Here is a 24575-nt window from a genome sequence, read left to right as displayed (position 1 = left end):
GCCAAATTTATCAGCCTTGAGATGCTGCCGTATAGGGTTGTGGAAACGGAGGCTTTCAAAGCTATGATGGCAGCGGCGGCCCCGCGCTACTCAGTTCCCAGTCACGACTACTTTTCCCGATGTGCCGTCCCAGCCCTGCACGACCACGTCTCCCGCAACATTGTACGCGCCCTCACCAATGCGGTTAGTGGCATGGTCCACTTAACTACGGACACGTGGACAAGCACAGGCGGGCAGGGCCACTACATCTCCCTGACGGCACATTGGGTGAATTTAGTGGAGGCTGGGACAGAGTCAGAGCCTGGGACCGCTCACGTCCTACCCACCCCCAGAATTGCGGGCCCCAGCTTGGTGCTGGTATGTTCGGCGGTGTATGCTTCGTCCACTAAAGCACCCTCCTCCTCCTCCTCAACCTCTGTCTCGCAATCTAGATGTGTCAGCAGCAGCAGGACGTCGCCAGCAGTTGGTGTCGCGCGGCGTGGCAGCACAGCGGTGGGCAAGCGTCAGCAGGCCGTGCTGAAACTACTCAGCTTAGGAGATAGGAGGCACACGGCCCACGAACTGCTGCAGGGTCTGACAGAGCAGACCGACCGTTGGCTTGCGCCGCTGAGCCTCCAACCGGGCATGGTCGTGTGTGACAACGGCCGTAACCTGGTGGCGGCTCTGCAGCTCGGCAGCCTCACGCACGTGCCATGCCTGGCCCATGTCTTTAATTTGGTGGTTCAGCGCTTTCTGAAAAGCTACCCACGCTCGTCAGACCTGCTCGTAAAGGTGCGCCGGCTCTGCGCACATTTCCGCAAGTCCCACACGGACGCTGCCACCCTGCGCACCCTGCAACATCGGTTTAATCTGCCAGTGCACCGACTGCTGTGCGACGTGCCCACACGGTGGAACTCTACGCTCCACATGTTGGCCAGGCTCTATGAGCAGCGTAGAGCTATCGTGGAATACCAACTCCAACATGGGCGGCGCAGTGGGAGTCAGCCTCCTCAATTCTTTTCAGAAGAGTGGGCCTGGTTGGCAGACATCTGCCAGGTCCTTGGAAACTTTGAGCAGTCTACCAAGGTGGTGAGCGGCGATGCTGCAATCATTAGCGTCACCATTCCTCTGCTATGCATCTTGAGAAGTTCCCTGCAAACCATAAAGGCAGCCGCTTTGCGCTCGGAAACGGAGGCGGGGGAAGACAGTATGTCGCTGGTTAGTCGGAGCACCCTCCTGTCTATATCTCAGCGCATTCAGGAGGAGGAGGAGGAGGAGGGGGAAGAGACAGCTTGGCCCACTGCTGACGGTGCCCCTGCTGCTTGCCTGTCATCCTTTCAGCGTGTATGGCCTGAGGAGGATGAGGAGGAGGAGGAGGAGGAGGAGGATCCTGAAAGTGATCTTCCTAGTGAAGACAGCCATGTGTTGCGTACGGGTACCCTGGCACACATGGCTGACTTCATGTTAGGATGCCTTTCTCGTGACCCTCGCGTTGCACGCATTCTGGCCACTACGGATTACTGGGTGTACACACTGCTCGACCCACGCTATAAGGAGAACCTTCCCAGTCTCAAGGGGTTCGAGAGTATTGCTATACCACAGGACCCTGGCGGACAAGCTGATGGTAAAATTCCCATCCGACAGCGCTAGTGGCAGAAGGCGCAGTTCCGAGGGCCAGGTAGCAGGGGAGGTGCGGAGATCGAGCAGGATGTACAGCCCAGGCAGTGCAACAGTCTTTAAGGGCCTGGACAGCTTTATGGCTCCCCACCAAGACTGTGTCACCGCTCCCCAGTCAAGCCTGAGTCGGCGGGAGCACTGTAAAAGGATGGTGAGGGAGTACGTAGCGGATCGCACGACCGTCCTCCGTGACGCCTCTGCCACCTACAACTACTGGGTGTCGAAGCTGGACACGTGGCCTGAACTCGCGCTGTATGCCCTGGAGGTGCTTGCTTGTCCTGCGGCTAGCGTCTTGTCGGAGAGGGTGTTTAGTGCGGCTGGGGGAATCATCACAGATAAGCGTACCCGCCTGTCAACCGACAGTGCCGACAGGCTAACACTCATCAAGATGAACAAAGCCTGGATTTCCCCAGACTTCTCTTCTCCACCAGCGGACAGCAGCGATACGTAAGCAATACGTAGGCTGCACCCGCGGATGGAAGCTACGTTCTCTCTCACCATCCAAAACGGGGACATTTCTGCTTCATCAATCTGTGTCTAATATTCCTCCTCCTCCTCCTGCTCCTCCTCCTGAAACCTCACGTAATCACGCTGAACGGGCAATTTTTCTTAGGGCCACAAGGCTCACTCATCTAATTTTTCGAAACAATTTTTATATGTTTCAATGCTCTTAAAAGCGTTGAAACTTTAACTTGAACCAATTTTTCGTTAAACTGGGCTGCCTCCAGGCCTAGTTACCACTTAAGCCACATTAACCAAAGCGATTAATGGGTTTCACCTGCCATCTTGGTTGGGCATGGCCAATTTTTACTGAGGTACATTAGTACTGTTGGTACACCAATTTTTTGGGGCCCTCACCTACAGTTTAATCATAGCAATTTGTATGTTCTTCGCCTGCACTCATGGTACAGAAGTGTGTGTGGGGTTGGCCTACACTTTAGCTACATAAATGTAACTTGGGCCTTGGCTATACTGCAGCTACTGAAATGGAACTAAGACTGCGCTCCCACTATACTGCTGCTTCGGAATTGTTACTGGGGCCTGTCTTGAGTGCTACTATTACTGACATGGAACGAAGACTGCGCTCCCGCTATACTGCTGCTTCGGAATTGTTACTGGGGCCTGTCTTGAGTGCTACTATTACTGACATGGAACGAAGACTGCGCTCCCGCTATACTGCTGCTTCGGAATTGTTACTGGGGCCTGTCTTGAGTGCTACTATTGCTGACATGGAACGAAGACTGCGCTCCCGCTATACTGCTGCTTCGGAATTGTTACTGGGGCCTGTCTTGAGTGCTACTATTGCTGACATGGAACGAAGACTGCGCTCCCGCTATAATGCTGCTAGTGATATGTTAGTGGGGCCTGTCCTAATGCTACGGCTGAAATGTTACGAATTCTGGGCTCTGCCTATACCGCTGCTAATGGTATGTCTCTGGGGTGTGGAAACAGAGGCTTCCCAAAGACATGATGGCGGCGAGGCCATTTCCCACCAACGCGGTTACTGTTAAGGTGCATATAACCACGGACACGTGGAGAGGACACGTAGTGCCTCAAAAACATCCCCCTCCTCCTCCAACAGGGAAAACATTCTTGGCAAATGCCTTTGCATTGGTTCGTCTGGTGCCAGTCCAAGAATTTCACCTTTACCGACACTACAAGAGAGCCCCCCCACCAGCCCCCCGCCACGGCCCACTTAATCCTGGCCACATTCCGAAAACCAACAAAATAAAACCGCGCTACTAGGTCCGCAGTCACCACCACATTACCACCAACACGGTTACTGTTAAGGTGCATATAACCACAGACACGTGGAGAGGACACGTAGTGCCTCAAAAACATCCCCCTCCTCCTCCAACAGGGAAAACATTCTTGGCAAATGCCTTTGCATTGGTTCGTCTGGTGCCAGTCCAAGAATTTCACCTTTACCGACACTACAAGAGAGCCCCCCCACCATCCCCCCGCCACGGCCCACTTAATCCTGGCCACATTCCGAAAACCAACAAAATAAAACCGCGCTACTAGGTCCGCAGTCACCACCACATTACCACCAACGCGGTTACTGTTAAGGTACATATTACCAGTCCGACTGGGGCATGCAGACACCTTGACAGAATGAATAGTGTGTGGCACATAGGTTCCCCATTGCTATGCCCACGTGTGCAGCTCCTGATGGCGGTGGCACAGGATTCTATTTCTCATTGCTTCTGTACAGCATTGTGGGCTATCGCCCCGCCCCTTTTAAAGAGGGTCGCTGCCTAGCCGTGCCAACCCCTCTGCAGTGTGTGCCTGCGGTTCCTCCTCATGGCAGACGCACTTCTAAATAGACATGAGGGTGGTGTGGCATTAGGGCAGCTGAAGGCTGCGCAGGGACACTTTGGTGTGCGCTGTGGGGGGGAGGGGGGGCGGTTGGTCAGCATGTAACCCAGAAGTGGCAGCGGAGTGTCATCCAGGCAGTGATTGTGCTTTGTTGTAGCTAGTGTGGTGCTTAGCAAAGGTATGCCATGCTAATGAGGGCTTTTCAGAAGTAAAAGTTTTTTTTGGGGGGGGCCCCACTCTTGCTGCTATTGTGGCTTAATAGTGGGACCTGTGAACTTGAGATGCAGCCCAACACGTAGCCCCTCGCCTGCCCTATCCGTTGCTGTGTCGTTCCCATCACTTTCTTGAATTGCCCAGATTTTCACACATGAAAACCTTAGCGAGCATCGGCGAAATACAAAAATGCTCGGGTCGCCCATTGACTTCAATGGGGTTCGTTATTCGAAACGAACCCTCGAGCATCGCGAAAAGTTCGTTCCGAGTAACGAGCACCCGAGCATTTTGGTGCTCGCTCATCTCTAGAGAAGACCCATCTGTGCAAGCGCGTCTAAAAAAGCAAGAAGACACCGAAATTAGACGGAGCCATGGAGACGGGGACGCCAACAACGGAGCAGGTAAGTGAATAACTTCTGTATGGCTCATATTTAATGCACGATGTATATTACAAAATGCATTAATATGGCCATACAGAAGTACTTAACCCCACTTGCTTTCGCGAGACAACCCCTTTAATGAGTGTAAGCATGTTGGCGCTGTCAGTTGACAGGCGGGTATGCTTAACCGTGATGATCCCCCCAGCAGCACTAAACACCCTTTCTGACAAGATGCTAGCGGCAGGGCAGGCCAGCACCTGGGGCGTACAGCGCAAGTTTGTGCCACGTGTCCAGCTTTGACACCCAATAGTTGTATGGAGCAGAGGGATCACGGAGGATGGTGGTATGATCGGCTATGTACTCCCTCACCATCTTTTTACAGTGCTCCCTCCGACTCAGCCTTGACTGGGGATTGGTGACACAGTCTGGCTGGGGAGCCATAAAACTGGCAAAGGCCTTGGAGAGTGTTCCCCTGCCTGCGCTGGACATGCTGCCTGATCCCCGTGCCTCCCCTGCTAGTTGGCCCTCTGAACTACGTCTTCTACTGCTAGCGCTGTCAGATGGGAACTTTAGCATCAGTTTTTCCACAAGGGCCCTGTGGTATTGCATCACTCTCGTACCCCTTTCCTCTTCGGGAATGTGATTGGAAAGGTTCTCCTTATACTGTGGGTCGAAAAGGGTGTACACCCAGTAATCTGTGTTGGCCAGAATGCATCTAATGCAAGGGTCACGGGAAAGGCAGCCTAACATGAAGTCAGCCATGTGTGCCAAAGTCCCAGTACGCAACATATCGCTGTCCTCACTAGGAGGATGACTTTCATGATCCTCCTCCTCTTCAACCTATACTCGCTGAACAGATGAGAGGGAAGCAGCATGGGTACCCTCTGCAGTGTGGGCAGCAGTCTCTTCACCAGAGAAACCATAAGCGATGTAGGACCTGCTATCCTCGGTGTGAGTAGCACATGAGTGGTCCCAGGCTCTGACTCGGTCCCAGCCTCCACCAAGTTCACCCAATGTGCCGTCAGGGAGATGTAGTGTCCCTGCCCACCAGTACTTGTCTACGTGTCCGTCGTTAAGTGGACCTTCCCAGTAACCGCGTTGGTGAGGGCACGGTTTATGTTGCGGTAGATGTGCTGGTGTAGGGCATGGATGGCACACTTGAAAAAATAGTGGCAACTGGGTACCAAGTACCGAGGGACTGCCGCCACCATCATGTTGCGGAAAGCCTCCATTTCCACTTTCCTGTATGGTGGCATCTCCAGGCTGAGTAACTTTTCAATGTGCACATTTAAAGTTTGTGCATGCAGGTGGATGGTGGTGTATTTCCGCTTTCGCACCAACGCTTGTGTTAGCAACAGCTTAACGCTGCGCTGGGAGACATTGCTGGAGGCCGTGGAGGACCGTGGAGGTGAGGGTATGGGTACCGGCTGGGAGGTGCTCGTTCCTGCATCCTGGGAGGGGGATTGGATCTGTGTGCCAGGTTGTGGCACAGGGGAAGAGGCAGTGGTGTGACCCATAGGCGGTGAATGCCCCTCATTCCACCTCGTGGGGTGCTTGGCCATCATATGCCTGCACATGCTGGTGGTGGCCAGGCTGGTAGTGGTGGATCCCCTGCTGATCTTGGTGCAGCACAGGTTGCACACCACTGTTCTTCGGTTGTCCACCCTCTCACTAAAAAACCTCCACACCTTTGAACACCTAGCTCTCTGCATGAAGGCTTACCGCGAGGGGGTGCTGTGGGAAGCAGTTGGGGGATTATTTGGTCTGGCCCTGCCTCTCCCCCTGGCTACCCCACTGCCTCTTCCAACCTGTCCTGTTGCTGCACTTGCCTTCCCCTCTGAAGCCCTGTCTTCAGTAGGCTTAGCAAGCCAGGTGGGGTCAGTCACCTCATCGACCAGCAGCTCTTCCTCTGAATCCTCTGTCCGCTCCTCCCTCGGACTTACTGCCCTTACAACAACTTCACTGACAGACAACTGTGTCTCATCATCCTCATCCACAAAAAGCAGGGCAGGGACCCGAGAACAGTTCCTGGGAGTCTGCCTGTTCAGAATCTCTCCTTTTCCTGGGGTGACCAGGCTGGGAGGAAGGAGGAGCAGCCTGATGATTTAGAGGTGCAGTCCCTTGGCTGGTAGGAGTGGACTGCGTGGAAGACTGGGTGTTAGATAAATTGCTGGATGCGTTATCCGCGATCCACGTCAGCACCTGATCGAACTGTTGTGCTCGTAATAAAGGTCTACCATGCGGACCCGCAAAATGTGACATGAAGCTGGGGAGCGGAGAGACGCGGCGCTCTCCTAATCCCTCAGCAGCAGGCTCCGATTCACCCCGCCCAGGACCTCAGCCTCTGCCCACACCCTCACTTGGATGCCTGCGTCCACGTCCTCAACCTTGAGCCTTACCCCTACTCTTCATCATGTCGGATAAAGGATAGAGCAGGGGCCAAATACATTAACCCACTGTATAGCGCTGAGAACTGGGGCTACAGAGACTTGTGGATACCAGAGGCTCTGCTCTGACAGAAAAAATTAAACCGCTGTCTTGCGCTGATACCTATGGGTAATTTACCGCTCACAGAGACTTGTAGATAAGAGGATGTATGGAGTGGCATCATGTCGGATAAAGGATAGAGCAGGGGCCAAATAAATTAACCCACTGTATAGTGCTGATAACTGGGGCTACTTCACTGCACACAGAGAATGGTAGATGTGAGATACTCTGCACAGTGAGAGCTATTGTGAGAGGCAGCCGGCTGTAAGAAACAGCCGGCACCCACGTTGTATGAAAAGAAATCGCCATGCAATCTCTCTTTATACATAAGCCTATGCTGCAGGACATAACAGTACATCCTGTAGCGTTAAGGATAGAAAACCACTGGATGGTTAGATTGGTGCCCCTCCTATATAGCAGAGTGGGAGGTAGGGTTTACAGTTTGTATTACTTATTCATGTCATTAAAAATTCCATCCGTCCTGTCAGTTCACAGGGGCAGAATAGCCCATCATTGTGTTGCTGGGGGACGTAACGGAAAGAAACACACCCGAGGACGCTGAGAACAAGAGGTAACCGTGGGGAGGAGGCTGAGAACAAGTGGGAACCGTGGGGAGGAGGCTGAGAACAAGTGGGAACCGTGGGGAGGAGGCTGAGAACAAGTGGGAACCGTGGGGAGGAGGCTAAGAACAAGTGGGAACCGTGGGCAGGAGGCTGAGAACAAGGGGGAACCGTGGAGAGGAGGCTGAGAACAAGGGGGAACCATGGAGAGGAGGCTGAGAACAAGGGGGAACCGTGGGGAGGAGGCTGAGAACAAGGGGGAACCGTGGGGAGGAGGCTGAGAACAAGGGGGAACTGTGGAGAGGAGGCTGAGAACAAGGAGGAACCGTGGAGAGGAGGCTGAGAACAAGGGGGAATCGTGGGGAGGAGGCTGAGAACAAGGGGGAACCGAAAGGAGGAGGCTGAGAACAAGGGGGAATCGTGGGGAGGAGGCTGAGAACAAGGGGGAACCGTAGGGAGGAGGCTGAGAACAAGGGGAAACTGTGGGAAGGAGGCTGAGAACAAGGGGGAACCGTGGGGGGGGGGGGGGAGGCTGAGAACAAAGGGAAACTTGGGGAGGAGGCTGAGAACAAGGAGGAACCCTGGGGAGGAGGCTGAAAACAAGGGGAAACCTTGGGGAGGAGACTGAAAACAAGGGGGAACCGTAAAGAGGAGGCTGAGAACAAAGGGAAACTTGGGGAGGAGGCTGAGAACAAAGGGAAACTTGGGGAGGAGGCTGAGAACAAGGGGGAACTGTTAGGAGTAGGCTGAGAACAAGGGGGAACAGTGGGGAGGAGGGTGAGAACAAGGGGGAACAGTGGGGAGGAGGCTGAGAAAAGGGGATAACCGTGGGGAGGAGGCTGAGAACAAGGGGGAACCGTGGGAAGGAGGCTGAGAACAAGGGGGAACCGTGGGAAGGAGGCTGAGAACAAGGGGGAACCGTGGAGAGGAGGCTGAGAACAAAGGGAAACTTGGGGAGGAGGCTGAGAACAAGGAGGAACCGTGGGGAGGAGGCTGAAAACAAGGGGAAACCTTGGGGAGGAGGCTGAAAACAAGGGGAAACTTGGGGAGGAGGCTGAGAACAAGGGGGAACTGTTAGGAGTAGGCTGAGAACAAGGGGGAACAGTGGGAAGGAGGGTGAGAACAAGGGGGAATGTGGGGAGGAGGCTGAGAAAAAGGGGGAATGTGGGGAGGAGGCTGAGAAAAAGGGATAACTGTGGGGAGGAGGCTGAGAACAAGGGGGAACCGTGGGGAGGAGGCTGAGAACAAGGGGGAACCGTGGGAAGGAGGCTGAGAACAAGGGGGAACCGTGGGGAGGAGGCTGAGAACAAAGGGAAACTTGGGGAGGAGGCTGAGAACAAGGAGGAACCGTGGGGAGGAGGCTGAAAACAAGGGGAAACCTTGGGGAGGAGGCTGAAAACAAGGGGAAACCTTGGGGAGGAGACTGAAAACAAGGGGGAACCGTAAAGAGGAGGCTGAGAACAAAGGGAAACTTGAGGAGGAGGCTGAGAACAAAGGGAAACTTGGGGAGGAGGCTGAGAACAAGGGGGAACTGTTAGGAGTAGGCTGAGAACAAGGGGGAACAGTGGGGAGGAGGGTGAGAACAAGGGGGAACCGTGGGGAGGAGGCTGAGAAAAAGGGATAACTGTGGGGAGGAGGCTGAGAACAAGGGGGAACCGTGGGGAGGAGGCTGACAACAAAGGGGAACCGTGGGGAGGAGGCTGAGAACAAGGGGGAACCGTGGGGAGGAGGCTGAGAACAAGGGGGAACCGTGGAGAGGAGGGTGAGAACAAGGGGGAATGTGGGGAGGAGGCTGAGAACAAGGGGGAATGTGGGGAGGAGGGTGAGAACAAGGGGGAATGTGGGGAGGAGGCTGAGAACAAGGTGGAACCCTGGGGAGGAGGCTGAGAACAAGGTAGAACCATGGGGAGGAGGCTTAGAACAAAGGGGAAACTGTGGGGAGGAGGCTGAGAACAAGGTGGAACCATGGGAAGGAGGCTGAGAACAAGGGGGAAGTGTGGGGAGGAGGCTGAGAACAAGGGGGAACCATGGGGAGGAGTCTGAGAACAAGGTGGAACCATGGGGAGAAGGCTGAGAACAAGGTGGAACCCTGGGGAGGAGGCTGAGAACAAGGGAGAACAGTGGGGAGGAGGCTGAGAACAAGGGGGAACTGTGGGGAGGAGGCTGAGAACAAGGGGAAACTGTAGGGAGGAGGCTGAGAACAAGAGGGAACTGTGGGGAGGAGGCTGAGAACAAGAGGGAACCGTGGAGAGGCGGCTGAGAACAAGGGGAAACTTGGGGAGGAGGCTGAGAACAAGGGGAAACCGTGGAGAGGAGGGTGAGAACAAGGGGGAATGTGGGGAGGAGGCTGAGAACAAGGGGGAATGTGGGGAGGAGGCTGAGAACAAGAGGGAACCGTGGGGAGGTGGCTCCCTTTTCATCTCAACTATGTTATAGTTGCGCTATCTTACGTAGGCCGGCTTTACACGACCGGGTCAGCTTCTGTATGTGAGATCCCGCAGCTGATTCCGGCTGTGAAGCCGGCTGGCGACCCTGCGTACTTGTGATATATTGCGGATGACCACAGTGTTCGCCATCAGTCATGTGGAGCACGTTTTCTTTTTAATGTTTTTATCTCCCACATTGTCACTTGGCGATGGCGCGGGTACCTGTGGCCCATGCGAAAGATTGTTTGTGGATAGGCTGCGGTCATTGACTTCAATTGAGGTGGTCCACAGCAAAATAGAGCATGCTGCGATTTTTCCTCGGCTCAAGGAATACGCAATTCGTATCCGTGTGTGAAAAACCGATCTTGCATGCCTTTCAATGCGTGTGATTCGCTGCGGACGCTGATGACAGATTCTGCAATAGAAACCCGGTCATGTGAAGTCAGTGTTCTACATGTTTTATCTTAGTGACTGCAGGACCTTTGATGATGTCACAGTCATGTGATCTGCAACTGAGGGGAGGAGTAAAACAGTGGAGCTGTCAATTTCCCATCATGTGATCAATGTGATGTCACCAAAGGTCCTGCAGTCACAACCAATCACTGTTCATCACCCAACCCAAACAACCAATCAGGTTGTGAATCGGGCAGAAGTGTTGTGGAATATAATAATATGCCACCCCTCTATCACGTACGTAGCCGATCACATGACTGTGACATCACCAAAGGTCTGGTAGCCAGCAGCCTGCTCCCTCTCCTGTTCAGTGCTGGTCGGGGTGCCTGGGACTTGTAGTCCGCCCATCTTGTTTCTTTATTTACTGCCAGGTATTTTTTTTTTTGGTAAGTATCAAGTTTTTGTTTTTTTTATAGTTGTTCTACAGCAGCCCAGCCAGCAGGGGGCAGTGCTCGTAAAAGGGGTATTCCGGGCATTTACAACTGGGCAGGTGATTACTAGTTGATTATCGGGTATCCTCCTCGCTGTCAGTGCAGCGCGACGTCATCGCTGGTCGGACCCGGAAGTGTCATAGAGGCTTCACTCCCATTGAAATCAATGGGAACACTGCGCTTCTATTACACTTCCTGTTCTAAAATAGGGGTCTTGTGCCTCCTCTGTGGGCTTACTGGACCCCTCTATCAATGTCCCTGTATGAGGGCTTGTTTTTTGCGGGACGAGTTGTATTTTTCAGTGGTGTTATTTAATATACCATATAATGTGCTGAAAAACTTTTTAAAAATTCTAGGTGGAGTAAAATGAAAAAAACTACATTCTGCCATCTTTCTGTGCGTCTTGTTTCTACAGCGCACAAACTGCAAAAAACGACATAACTTTATTCTACGGGTCGGTACGATTACTACGACACCAAACTCACATAGTTGTTATTTTTTTGCTGTATTACTTGTATTTTTTTTTTCAAAGAGATTTAATTTTTTTAAAATTATTTTCTGCCGCCGTCTTCGGTGCGCAATAACTTTTTTATTCTTCCATCGACATGGGGCTCATTTTTTGCGGGACGTCCTGTAGTTTACGTTGGTACCGTTTTAAGGTATTAGTGTATCTTGACGCCACCAGAAGCTAGGGGTTTGACAGGAGGAACGCCCCTCCCACACCCCCAGCTCCTGATAGGGTGAAGGCACGAAGGTCCTAGCGGCACAGTGTGGATAGATTTGTACTAGCGCTGCAGCCTTAGCCCGGGGAGTTACTATAGTTCTTAGACTTCTGGGTTACCGCTGTAACATGGCAGCATTTACATGTCATAATGTAAGGCTAAGAACTATAGTATCCCTCGGGCTAAGGCAGCAGCGCTGGGAGAACTCTATGCAGACGCTGCAGTGTGTCTGGTCCGTCCCGGCCGCCATGTTAACAAAGCTTCTTACTTGCCCGCCCACTAACCTTTCCGTCCCTGCCGCCGCTGCCTCACAGCTCTGTCCCATCCACTAGCTGTCAGCTAACTTGCGGCGGCCACATCAATGGTCAGTCATCGCCGATTCCGGCAATGGACCGTAACTTAGCTTTCGCCTCCATGATGCCGACGGTGCGCAGCGGTACACTGAGGGTGCTTCTGGCCGCACGCTGCCCGTGGCAGGTAAAGCACTTGGTCCTGGGGGTGTGTGGCTGAAGCGGTACAAGCTGCATGCCTTCTCTATTAATTTTTAGTGGCCCTGCAGGACCTGCCGGTGAAGACCGTGTTCAGCCAATCAGGTACAGGGGGCGTTACCCCCTTTCAATCTTGACTCCACCAGAAATTCCTGGTGGCGTCAAGATACACTAATACCCCATTTTGGAATATGAGTGGGAGAGTGCTTTGACAGTCCTCATTGGGGTTCTAACCTGCCTAATATTGTGTGTACACGGCTGCACCGCCCCGTGTACAGCCAGCTGCAATGTTCTGTATGTTCTCACACTTTTCTACTATGGCCGGCAGGGACTTTGTCAACCGTTTTTGAATACTTAAGAACACGAACTACCGGATCGTCGTCTTATAAGGTGGAGATAAACAGTAGATGGTGGACTGCTTGGTATTTGAAGCTCCTGCTAATGTTTTGGTGGATTCCCTGATAGCAACATAGTACACGGGGTGGACAAAAATATGGAAACACAGTATGAATTGCATGCCTTAAGTTACATGGAACCTATTTCTATAAGTCATGTAGAGACCGATTTTTTTTTTTTTTTTGGTTTTTTTTTTGTGGAGGTAATCTGAACCAGATGTTCCCGGGCAGAAGTAAACATTGTTCCACTATCAAGGTGTCATTGGTCAGGGCTTTGAGCCACTCAGCTGCTGTTACCAGCTGGCTCCCCAAACCACCCAGAGTAGGGCAAGAGTGGAATAAACTCAAATTTGGTGAGAAAACTGTCAGCCCAGCAGGAGTCAAAAGGGCAGCTAGGTGCGAATGATTAAAATCCCATGAATATGATATGGTGTTTCCATATTTTTGTCTTTCCCCTGCATATAAAGGCAAAAAAAGACACATTCTCATCTGTTTCAGCCAGTTTCACATCTGTGTTGGATCCTCCGACCGCAGATCCAGCTCAAAATACCGCAAGAAAAAGTGCTGCATGCATCTAAATGCCAGATAGCTGGGTGGAAAGCGGACAAACCCCATTATGGGCAATGGAGTCCATCTGGCGCTGTTCCGTTCCATCCAGAGACAGAGCCTTCAGCCCCGGGGATTCCCCTTTCCTGCTCCCTGAACGGAAAAGGAAAGCGGAATTCCATTGGCAGATGTGAAACCACCCTTATACTTCTATGTTGATGCAGAGGGAGGTAAAAACCTCATGAGATATAAGTCAAGTTTCCTCATTTTAGGAAAAAAATTCTTTCCGACTCCAAATCTGTCGGTCAGAATAATCCCTGTATAACCACAGCTTCAGGGTATGGGGTGAGAATTAGGGGATGCAATAAGGTGGACTCCAACACAAAGTTTTTTGTGTATATTCCACCTCTAAAACTGCGGTAGAAAGCCACGGCTAAAACATATATTTTTACTACAGATCCACACTCAGATTTTAATGAGAAATTTTTTTTTTGCTCGTTCGAAGAAAAAATCATTTGGCAGAAAAAAGGACTTTAAGTCCCCTCCACTGTATGCTGTCACTAATTCTCTATAATCCCCTAGTAGTGAGACCCTTCATGGAAGATGTTCTTGTCTCCCTCAGGTTCCTTAGGCTCAGGACTCGCACAGATAAAGACGATGGTCCTTTCCATCAATGACCCATCAAGGATGGAGAAGGACAGAGACCACATGGCTGCCCGGATATTAGACCTCACCCTGGAGATCATCTACTGGATAACTGGGGAGGTGAGAGCTTCACATGATGTCACTCTTATCTCTAGTTATAAACAGGAGAATGACGGGAAAGGTGAAGGATTCTTAGCCTCCATGTAGTGATTAGTGTCTCACCATCCACAGGATTACACAGTAGTGAAGAAGTCATCTGGTGAGTGTGTGACCCCCTGTGTGTCAGGAGGACAGAGCCGGACCCAGAGCCCCATCACCGAGCCTTCACCCCATTCACTGATACATGAGCAGAAGATCCTAGAACTTACCCACAGGATCACTGAGCTGCTGACTGGAGAGGTGAGCGCTGCTGGGAATGGGGGACATTATATAATACCGCCAAGGTAAGAGTCTGGAGGATGACTGTATATTGTGTGTGTCAGGTTCCTATAAGGTGTCAGGATGTCACTGTCTATTTCTCCATGGAGGAGTGGGAGTATTTAGAAGGACACAAGGATCTGTACAAGGATGTCATGATGGAGGATCAGCAGCCCCTCACATCACCGGGTAAGAGGAGACCTCACTTTATTGTAGAGGACAGTTTTGAGGGTCGGCTAGTCTCGCCATCATCTGATCATCAGATATATAATGTATTCAGTCTCTCTCGTTATTTCCTGTAGATGGATCCAGTCAGAGAAATCCCCCAGAGAGATGTCCCAGTCCTCTATATTCCCAGGATTGCCCAGAGGAAAAGCAAAAGGTCCGAATAGATTATCAGGTAGATGAAGCTGAGAATTCTGTACAGACTGATGCAATGAAGCTTTCTATAAATCTTCTCTAGCAGCAGTGTAGTATACTGTGTGTTCTATGTCTTCTGGTTATTGTCGGTTGTGGTCGAAGTGTCTTCAGATGGTTTCTGGTTTCATACAAAAAAACAGCATCCACACTGCAGGGTTTATAAACATCCACCTGTTTTGGAGATTCAAAGTGGATAAATGTTAAGTTCTGCAGTGTTTGTCGTAGACTAGCAGCAGAATGCCAGTCAACTACTGTTAAGTCAGAATATAATCATATATTGAAGAGTTATTGGCTTTACTGTTACGTTCTTGTGGGCTACACACGAACGTTACCCAGGATAGGGAACACCAGGTGAAACAACCACCAATTAACACCTCTCCCTATCTTCTGCAAAGGAAGATGACCAACGACCTACCTGAGCAGGAACATTGCCCCAATAGGGGGCGGCCCAGAAGTGTTTGGATCTGGGCCCTTGCTGCCCCTAGGAACACACGCACCCAGTCTAGGACACATGCCACCACCGACTGGGACTACTGGACAAGATAGAAAAACACACAGAGCCAAAATAACACCATAAAGCAGCCAATAATACAAACTCTAGTAGCAGAGGTTAATGCTATAAATGCCAGGTATTTCTTAACATTTTGGCCAAAATATGATAGCTAGTGGGCCACGTCACAGCTCTCGGCAGTAGTGCTAGTCCCTACACTAACCAGGAGTCCAACGGCATAACCAAACAAACCACAAGACACAAACCTTTCTTGCAGCCACCACACATAGAACCTGTTCACACACAGAGAAAGAATGAGAACAGAGAAAGCTGACCACACCCACACCTGGAAAAACAGCTTTTATGTGTACTGGCCCAGAGTGATTGGCTGACTGCAGACACATATACAGCCAGCATAATCCCCTACACCTGAGCAGGTAAGTTCCAGAGCACCTGTAGTACCACAGGTCTCAGGAGACAGACGTGACACTCACTAGTTAGATACATGATCTTAATGCTTCGCAGAGTATTAGCGCAGCCTCAATCAGAATATTTATCTCAGTTTTGGGCACCAGAATTCATAGAAGTACAAAGTGGAGCAACAAAAGCAATTACCGGCCTGGACAACCATGATGCAAAAGCAGTGATGTTGCTGAATAACCTCAGAACTGGTGTTAATGAGCAGAAGGTCCGCTATAAGATAGACTCTGAGCATTTCATGCAGCAAAGTGCTGTGTAAAATCATAGAATCATATACTGTTAGAGTTGGAAGGGACCTCCAGGGTCATCGGGTCCAACCCCTTGCTCAGTGCAGGATTTACTAAATCATCCCAGACAGATATTTGTCCAGCCTTTGTTTGAAGACTTCCATGGAAGGAGAACTCACCACCTCCCGTGGTAACCTGTTCCACTCATTCATCACCCTCACTGTCTAATATCTAATTTGTGTCTCCTCCCTTTCAGTTTCAGCCCATTACTTCTAGTCTTTCGTTGTGCAAATGAGAATAGGGCTGATCACTCTGCACTGAGAGAACCCTTCAGATGTTTGTAGACCGCAATTAAGTCTTCTCTCAGCCTTCTTTTTTGCAAGCTAAACATTCCCAGATCCTTTAACCGTTCCTCATAGGACATGATCTGCAGACCGCTCGCCATCTTGGTAACTCTTCTCTGAACTTGCTCCAGTTTGTCTATGTCTTTTTTAAAGTGGGGTACCCAAAACTGGACACAGTATTCCAGATGAGGTCTGACTAAGGAAGAGTAGAGGGGGATAATAACCTCACTCGATCTAGACTCTATGCTTCTCTTAATACATCCCAGAATTGTGTTTGCCTTTTTGGCTGCTGCATCACATTGTTGACTCATGTTCAGTCTGTGATCTATTATAATATACCCAAGTCTTTTTCACATGTGCTGCTGCTTAGCCCAGTTCCTCCCATTCTGTGTGTGCTTTTTTATAAATAATACTTGGTTGAATGTTTATTCGGTTTGATCATCACTTGAGCACATCCTTCTTCTTTTAGAGCAGATTAGTTCATGTCTTCTAGCGATTTTGGACCTTTGCCTAGATAGTGGTCTTTTTTCAAAAATTTTCATGTATTCTTGTGTGATTCTTACAGGAATGTTCTGGTGGAACGATGAGTGGACTCTATAAACCCATATCAGTGAATGGTAAGAGCCTTCTATAAACCTTGTTTGTAAATTCCTCTATTAATGCGATAACTGATAGGAAATTCAGAAAAAAACCATCTTTCTCCTGATCATCATTATTACTATTATAATTTGTTTTTTGACATAATATGCCCTAAAGTTCCTTGGAATCGGTTCAATGTGATAGAATATGGGGTTTCAGGACATTTCGTCCAATCCATAGATTTTGTCCACTGCTGGTGATAGAGAGTCGTTAGCAGAGTAAGGCAGAGCAGGCAAAGACTCATTAAAAAGCTGTGACTCATTCCCTTTATTAGAGTTCCCTGGCACATTTAGGGAAGCTGTGCTGAAGCCCACGTGGAGATGCTGCTGCTGCTGGCAGGAGCCATCTTGGATTTTCCCACTACCATGAAAGAACTTAGTGAGCTTTGCTGGGCTCTTCTTTGCCTTACCTTTTGCCATGGCTCAGTGCTGAGTAGTTCCATCGGCTGCTGGCCACCAGATTTTGTCCATTGCTTTCCTTGTCCACTAGGACATTTCATCCAATTGTCCAATCCACATTTCAGCGAATTGCTTTCTTTTTCCAGTAAGACATTTGACATTTCACCATTGATACTTTATGCCATACTTAAGAAAAGAAAAGAGACGTGTGTTCTCCTATCGAACATATAGTCTATTTAAAATCACTGTCCGAAGGACGACTTCAGATGTCGTCAACTCTTGACCTAATACTGTAGTAAAAAAGGTGTAATTTCAAAAATTTTTAACTGATCACATGATGGTGACATCATCACAGGTCCTGTACTGCAAGCACTGAAGGGCCTGCGATGACATCAATTATACACAGATCGACAGACATTTTAAATGAAGAAATAGGTAAAAACAAAGAGGCTCAGCCATGACAAAGTTCAACAAGTAACTGATGTACTGTATGGAAAATTTGCAGCGGCTTTCTTGCCTCTGAGTACGCACGACGTGGTGCGGAAATAGAGGCAGGGGAGACCGTGCCACAGCATTGAGAGGTGGGGGGGGGGGGATTCTGCAGCGGAGTAGTCATACAATTATACCACCTAAATGTACTACAATATGTGACGAAAAAACTATAACATAGAATTTGCTGAGTTATTCTGTCAAAGTTTCAAAAATTTGTCTTGGTCATTAAGGCGCAAACAGGCCTGGTCGCTAAGGGATTAGTGGCTCAGAATCACTTTTGCATTTCCAACGCTAAGCCAATAAAATCTAGGTTGGACATAGTGATAGATTGGACGAATTGTTGACCTGGACGAGTTTTTTTTTTTTTCCTCTTGGACAAACTAATGAAAGGACAAGACATTTTGGACCAACTGCCCTTAAACCCAATATGGATCAATACTAATACAATCATAAAGATATCTGAAGTGTAAATACCGATTCAGAGTGAAGGTTACATCAAGCAAGTAAGGTCGTTCTCATTGGCAAGTATGTATTGTTTCACCTAGGAATAGTCTCTTCCCCAAAGTTACTTGTGCTCACAATATCTTCAGCTGAGGACTGTCCTTTATGGGTCAACCTCTTACAGGTTGCGGCACTACTCACATACATACATCACCAAGGCTCATTTCTGGATGCTCCTTCTCTTGGTTTCTTTGGTCAATGCAATTGTCGCACTGGAGTCAGTCCTGGATATCGGTCTCTGAGGATGGTGTGCATTGCTCGCAGGTTCAGTTGTGGCCCATATTCAACGCACTTATCATCTGCACAATCAGCCCCCACTAGATAGTTTCCAGCATCAATCATCCAAGGTTCTCTCAGATACGCAGAAAGTCCAGCGGCAGGTCTTTCTTTGTCGCTGTACTCTAAAAAATGCTGCGTCACACCACTGCACAGAAAAAAGGCTCTTTTTTATATGAACAGTCTGTAGCCAATCGGCTGTGTGGTTAAGGTACCCACTAAACTCACAGCTAGAGTGAATTAAACCATATGGCTTCTCAAAAGATCTTGTTAGCAACATATGCAAAGTACAAGAATAATACCTACACTTATTCTAAAAAAAACAATGTGACGTGATTAGATGACCGGTCTTGCCACCTGAGGCCCAAAAAGTGGTCGTCCCCCCCCCCCCCCCTGGCCTATAAAAAGGCTCTCGGGGGCCTACTTCTAGCTTGTGGAAAAAGCACAAGGTAGGACTTAAGTTACAGGCAGCACTTATCCATGATAGTTCCAGAGTATGCCAACTCCAGCGTGGATATACTCAGACATGGTGTTGGCCCCTTTGACTTCTTGGTGTCTAACCTGGACAAGTGGCTAGAGCTTGCAGGACATGTTTTAGAGTTTCTTGCCTGTACCACTGCAAGTGTGCTATTAGAAAGGCTGTGTAGGGTGTGTGATAACTGACAGATGCATCCACCTGTCCACAGACAATGTGGATCGCCTGACATTTATAAAAATGAACCAGGCTTGGATTTCACCTGACTTCTGCACCCCCGTGGCAGATTCCACTGATTAGTGAGCACATTGGCAACTTTTACTCACATATGACTGAGCATAGATTTATAGCAAAGACCACATGCTTTCAAGTTGTTGTAGCTGGTGGTGCTGTTCTCCTTTTCCTGCTTCCACCATGTTTCCTCCTACTACTACCCCCCCCCCCCCCCCCCATGACAAAAAATTTGTCAATATGGTAATACGGAGCTATGGTGGTCATGTTTCCGCAAGGAGCACATGTTGCCCTCGAGATGCTCTTCTTTTTCTGCTTCCACCATGTTTTCTCCTCTGATTTTCCCCCTAAATGAAAACTATGGAAATACAGAGCTACAGACCTCATGTTTCCATGAGGAGCACACTTTGCTCTAAAGGTGCTGCTGCTGGTGGAGCTGCTGCTGCTCTCCTTTTCTTGCTTCTGTCATGTTATCTCCTCCTCCTTCTCCCAAAACAAAAATTTTCTAAAGTGTAAGAGCACAAGATACATCTGTCACTCCACATCTTTCCTTGGAGAAGGCCCGTGCTCGGCTGTTCTGTTCACCTAGTAGAATTTGACAATTGCAAAATTTACGATCTTGCTTTTAAAACAAGCAGCACACCTGATATCTTCTTTGGCACAATTTTTGATCTAAGAGATCCTAATGTGGGCCACCTTTTGTTTTAAGTCACACTCCTGTGCTATGATTGATCCAGAGGCGTAACGTGAAGCTCCTGGGCCCCAGGTGTAAAACCTGTAACAGGGCCCCCAACTATAATGCTTTATTCATAGTACTGGGCTCCCTATATGGAGAAGAGAAGCCTTGTGGGCCCCCTAAGACTCCTGGGCCCAGGTGTAACAGCATCCCCTATAGTTACGATAGTGGATTGACCCCTACACTACTGTACACTATTTTGACCAATTTTTCGGGAGGAAAACAGTATTCCCTAGATGTGTGGCCATATTCTCATGCAATTTGAGGGGGCTTTGGCTGCATTATGGATCTTCTGGTTGGCAAATTAGTGAACCCAATTTTTACTCCCATTTGTCTTTAATAGAAGTTGAAATCAACCATCCTAATGCACAATGATTTTTGTGAAATCGGCCCCATATCGACACAAACCAATTATTCCACTAGTCGCTCATTACTAATGATGAACGCTGCTTTTTTTTTTCTTTGATCTTTCAACACTTTTATGCAACTGCATATGACTTACTGAAATTGTGTTATCCTGCTATCTTACAAGTCAACTTTACTTCGTATTTTCTCACTTGCGACTGTTTTTCAATAAAGGTTGATTGAGTAATAAAAAAATTGGGAGGAAATTAAGAAAACGTATCTTCTTTTTCTAGGTGAAAACTGGATGAGAAGCTCCCATGGACAACATGTATTGCCATATCATGAAATAGAAGATAACATTGCTACGCAAGCTATTTCAGTAACTCCTAATGTACCTTTAGTCCTTCTCAGCAGAGGTCTAGCCACTGATACCGCCGGTCACAAGAAACCTTCATCTAATCAATCGATAATTAACACACCAATGACTGAACATATACCGGAAAAAAGAAGAGATGAAAGACCATTTTCATGTCCTGAATGTGGGAAATGTTTTACTCAGCAATCAAAGCTTGTGGAACACTTAAGAATTCACACGGGGGAAAAGCCATTTTCATGTTCAGAATGTGGAAAATGTTTTAACCACCAGTCGGCTCTTGGTAAACATCAGAGAACTCACACAGGGGAGAAACGATTTTCATGTTCCGAATGTGGGAAATGTTTCAGTCAAAAATCATATCTTGTGGCACATCTAAGAATTCACACAGGAGAGAAGCCATTTTCATGTTCGGAATGTGGGAAATGTTTTGGTAAGAAATCAAGTCTTGTGGGGCATCTGAGGACTCACACAGGGGAGAAGCCATTTTCATGTTCAGAATGTGGAAAATGTTTTAACCAGAAATCAGTTCTTGGTAAGCATCAGAGAACTCACACAGGGGAGAAGCCGTTTTCATGTCCTGAATGTGGGAAATGTTTTAGTAATAAAACAATACTTGTTAGACATCAGAGAAGTCACACAGGGGAAAAGCCATTTCCATGCCCTGAATGTGGAAAGTGTTTTAGCAAAAAATTAACTCTTGTTAGGCATCAGAAAAGTCACACAGGGGAGAAGCCATTTTCATGTCCTGAATGTGGGAAATGTTTCAGCCAGGTAGTGGGTGTTCTTAGGCATCATCAGAGAACTCACATAGGGGACTAGTCATTTTCCTGTTCAGAAAGTAGCAAATGTTTTTAGCCAGAAATCGATTCTTGTTAAGCATCATCTAAGAGCTTGCACAGAAGAGCAGTGATTTTGTATATCCTGAATGTGGGATATGTTTTTGTCATAAATAATATCTTGTGGAGCATCAGAAAACTCACATAGGACAGAAGCGATTTTCATGTTCATATCGTATTAAATGTTCGAGGTGGACTCTTTTTGAGTGACCTACTGCCTAAGGATGCCTTCTGCTATATAACTTAAAGGGGTCAGAGTTTAAAAAAGAACTTTTTAAATAGCAACCTCTGTTATAAAATAGCAAAAGAAAAGATACTCGACTCTCTTTTTCCCCAGGGAAAGTGTGTACCAACTGCCGTGGCAATCCTGGTCTCTGCAGACAGTAGAAGTCAGGTGACTACTGCAGCCACTCAGAGACTGCAGCGTCACTATCTGTTTTTTTGGCATCAGCATTTAAAGGGGTTGTTCCGAGGCAAAATTGAAAATTTTCTTTTCTGCCCAGTCCCCCTTCTAAAGCAAACATTACAAGGTACACGGTTTCTACTCGCCATTAGAGCGTTTCATGAACTTATAAAACTTCGTCTTTAAAGATGGCGCCCGCGGTGCACCGCGCTTGCTGTAGCCCTGCGTGCGCGCTCCCGAGAGGCCGGTGACGTGATGCAGTTGATGACGTCATCGCGGGAGGCGGGGACCTCTACTGCATGTAATGCCGATTCCAGCCACCCAATTGGCTGGACGGCACGACGTGCAGTAGGGAGGTGGAGTCAGTTGAGAGGCCGGCCAAGGGAGGAGTCAGCTACCAGCTGTGTCTCCCTGACAACCAGACGCCCCGCGGCTGCCGACCGGACCCACCGTGGCCACCGACCGGACCCCACAGCCACCGACCGGACCTCGGGATTGAACGCGGCCGACCACGGCACACGCTCTTGGGCCACAGTAGCCCACCGCCAGGCAGCAGGTAAGCGGCGCTAGGCCCCGGCTCCCGACACTAACCCCAGGGCCCTCGACACTAACCCCCGGACTCCCGCAGTCAGTCTAGGGCCCGACAGACTCGCAACGCCCTAAAAGTCACCCATGGCCCCCTGACAGTCAACCCCAAGACCCCTCACTTACCTGGTCACTGCTCCTGGGAAAGGCACCGGGGTCTGCTGTGATGCTACTCAGGAAGTCCTGGTCTGCTCACGCTCATAGTTCTTCTCCGGTCAAAGAGTGGAAGAAGAATGGGCGCTCGGCGCGCTCATGTGAAGTGACAGCTCGTCTGCGCATGCGCAGATGAGCTGTATTGCGCGAGCATGCTGAAGCGGCTCATCCACAGAGAAGAAGTATGGACTGCGCAAGCGCGTCTAAAGAAGGCAGAAGATACAGAAATTAGTCGGAGCCATGGAGACGGGGACGCCAGCACCGGAGGGGGTAAGTGTATAACTTCTGTATGGCTCATATTTAATGCACGATGTATATTACAAAGTGCATTAATATGGCCATACAGAAGTGTATAACCCCATCTGCTTTCATGGGACAACCCCTTTAAGCTGTTTCTTTTGAACCATGGGCTTTTAAAAAAAAAAAATTTCTTTTAAACTCCAAATACCCCTTTAATCTGTTGAGGACCTGGGCAATAACGCAACAGTGCTGTATCATGGTAGCATGATACAGGGCCACTGGTTTTCAGTGGACCTGTATCATGCTGTTAGGACAATCGCTTGCTGGAGGCGCTGAGAAGTGCAAGCAAGCCTGCCGGACCGCAGCGGGATTGATCCAGACGGCGCTTTTTCACATAGTTTAGGAAGGGCTTATTTTCGGGGGAGGGCTTATATTTCCAGCTCGGGGCAGGGCTTATTTTATGGTTAGGTCTTACTTTCAGGAAACACTGTAGTAGGAACTGAGATGAGATGCATATGCACTGAACCATCCTAATGTCTTTTGTATTGTTTCTAAAGCTGGTGCCATCACATCGGTCAAAGTCACAACAATTTGTACTGTTATTGCTTTATCAGGGGATGCTTGAAATGTAGATATATTAAAAGATACAGAATGGCTCTAAATTCTCAGTTCTTGGTAGAATCTTTTATCCACCAAACTGAAGAGGAGTTGAACCCCACTATCGCTGCATTCATACAGGATCCCAGAGTGTTCTCCCTGAGCTTTCTAATGATATCAGGAACCCTCACTAGAGTGGGATATTGGTGGGATAGTAGGAGTTCATTTTCCAACTCCGACCCTGGACACCGTGGACTCCTCAGATGTCTAAGATGCTGAGAGGCTGCTCTTTTCTTAGTTTCTATTATAATTTATTATTAATGTATCTATTCCAGGAAGCAGCCCAGTAAGTATGATTTGGCTTCTTTATATATATGGTATTGTCAAGAGAAATATCTGTGGGTTTTACTTTTGATTACTCAGATGTATCTGACATAATAATGTGCATTTCTGTGTCTGTTCTTTTTTTTTTGGAAAATGTTAAAATAGTTGAGAGACTGATAGTAAATGTTTTTGAAGTTTCAGCGTATGTGGACTTATGAACTTATCAAAGCAAATCGTATTTACAGAGTGGCTGAAGGCTCATGAAGTGCACGCATCTCTGTTATCTGCTTATGGGCGCCTGCACACAAGCGGAAATTCCGCGGCAGGATTTCCCACGGAATTTCCGCCGCTGGAAGCCTGCATAGGATTGTGTTAACAAACGCAATCCTATGCAGACGGCCGCGATTTGACCGCAAACAAATCGCGGCATGCTCTATTCCTGTGTGGGGCTCGATGCATAAGTATCCTTGCAAGGCACTTAAATTCCAGGTATACCCAAGCATATACCTTGTGCACCCGAAAATAAGACAGGGTCTTATATTAATTTTTGCTCCAAAGCTTTTACTTTGTCTGGACATTATTTAGATTGACTTTTTTTATTAACCATAACTTGGGTGCATTTTTGGAGTAGGGTATATGTTGTAAGCATGCCCAGAAATCCTGAAAATTCAGGCTGGGGCTTATTTTCAGGGTAGGTCTTATTTTCGGGAAAACTGGGTATTTAAATGGATCTCTTTATGTTTCCTGTGCACCCGTGTAGCCATTGGTTGCTCCTGGAGGAAAACTTTGGTTAGTGTTGACACCTGGCATGGAGTACCTTTTATGTGGAGTGCAGCAGCCTCCAGGGACCCTTTACTTGGCGTTGTGTG

At 48.8% G+C, this 24575-nt stretch overlaps 1 protein-coding gene across 1 annotated transcript in view; it reads left to right on the top strand.

The window, feature by feature from the left end:
* The window catches only part of LOC136620108 (zinc finger protein 420-like), a 54251-nt gene extending 30353 nt beyond the window's left edge, over positions 1–23898 (top strand). Inside the window, exons 13-19 of the mRNA XM_066594832.1 lie at positions 10778–10880; positions 13699–13841; positions 13953–14120; positions 14204–14327; positions 14441–14538; positions 16665–16716; positions 20486–23898. Of these exons, the coding sequence (XP_066450929.1) occupies positions 10778–10880; positions 13699–13841; positions 13953–14120; positions 14204–14327; positions 14441–14538; positions 16665–16716; positions 20486–21387 (1590 nt within the window). The 3' untranslated portion in view covers positions 21388–23898. The remainder of the gene's footprint in view (positions 1–10777; positions 10881–13698; positions 13842–13952; positions 14121–14203; positions 14328–14440; positions 14539–16664; positions 16717–20485) is intronic.
* Positions 23899–24575: the final 677 nt, after the last annotated feature.

Source organism: Eleutherodactylus coqui, chromosome 3 (genome assembly GCF_035609145.1).
Source record: "Eleutherodactylus coqui strain aEleCoq1 chromosome 3, aEleCoq1.hap1, whole genome shotgun sequence".
Classification (NCBI taxonomy): Eukaryota; Metazoa; Chordata; class Amphibia; order Anura; family Eleutherodactylidae; genus Eleutherodactylus; species Eleutherodactylus coqui.
This window is presented reverse-complemented; position numbering and strand designations above follow the sequence as displayed.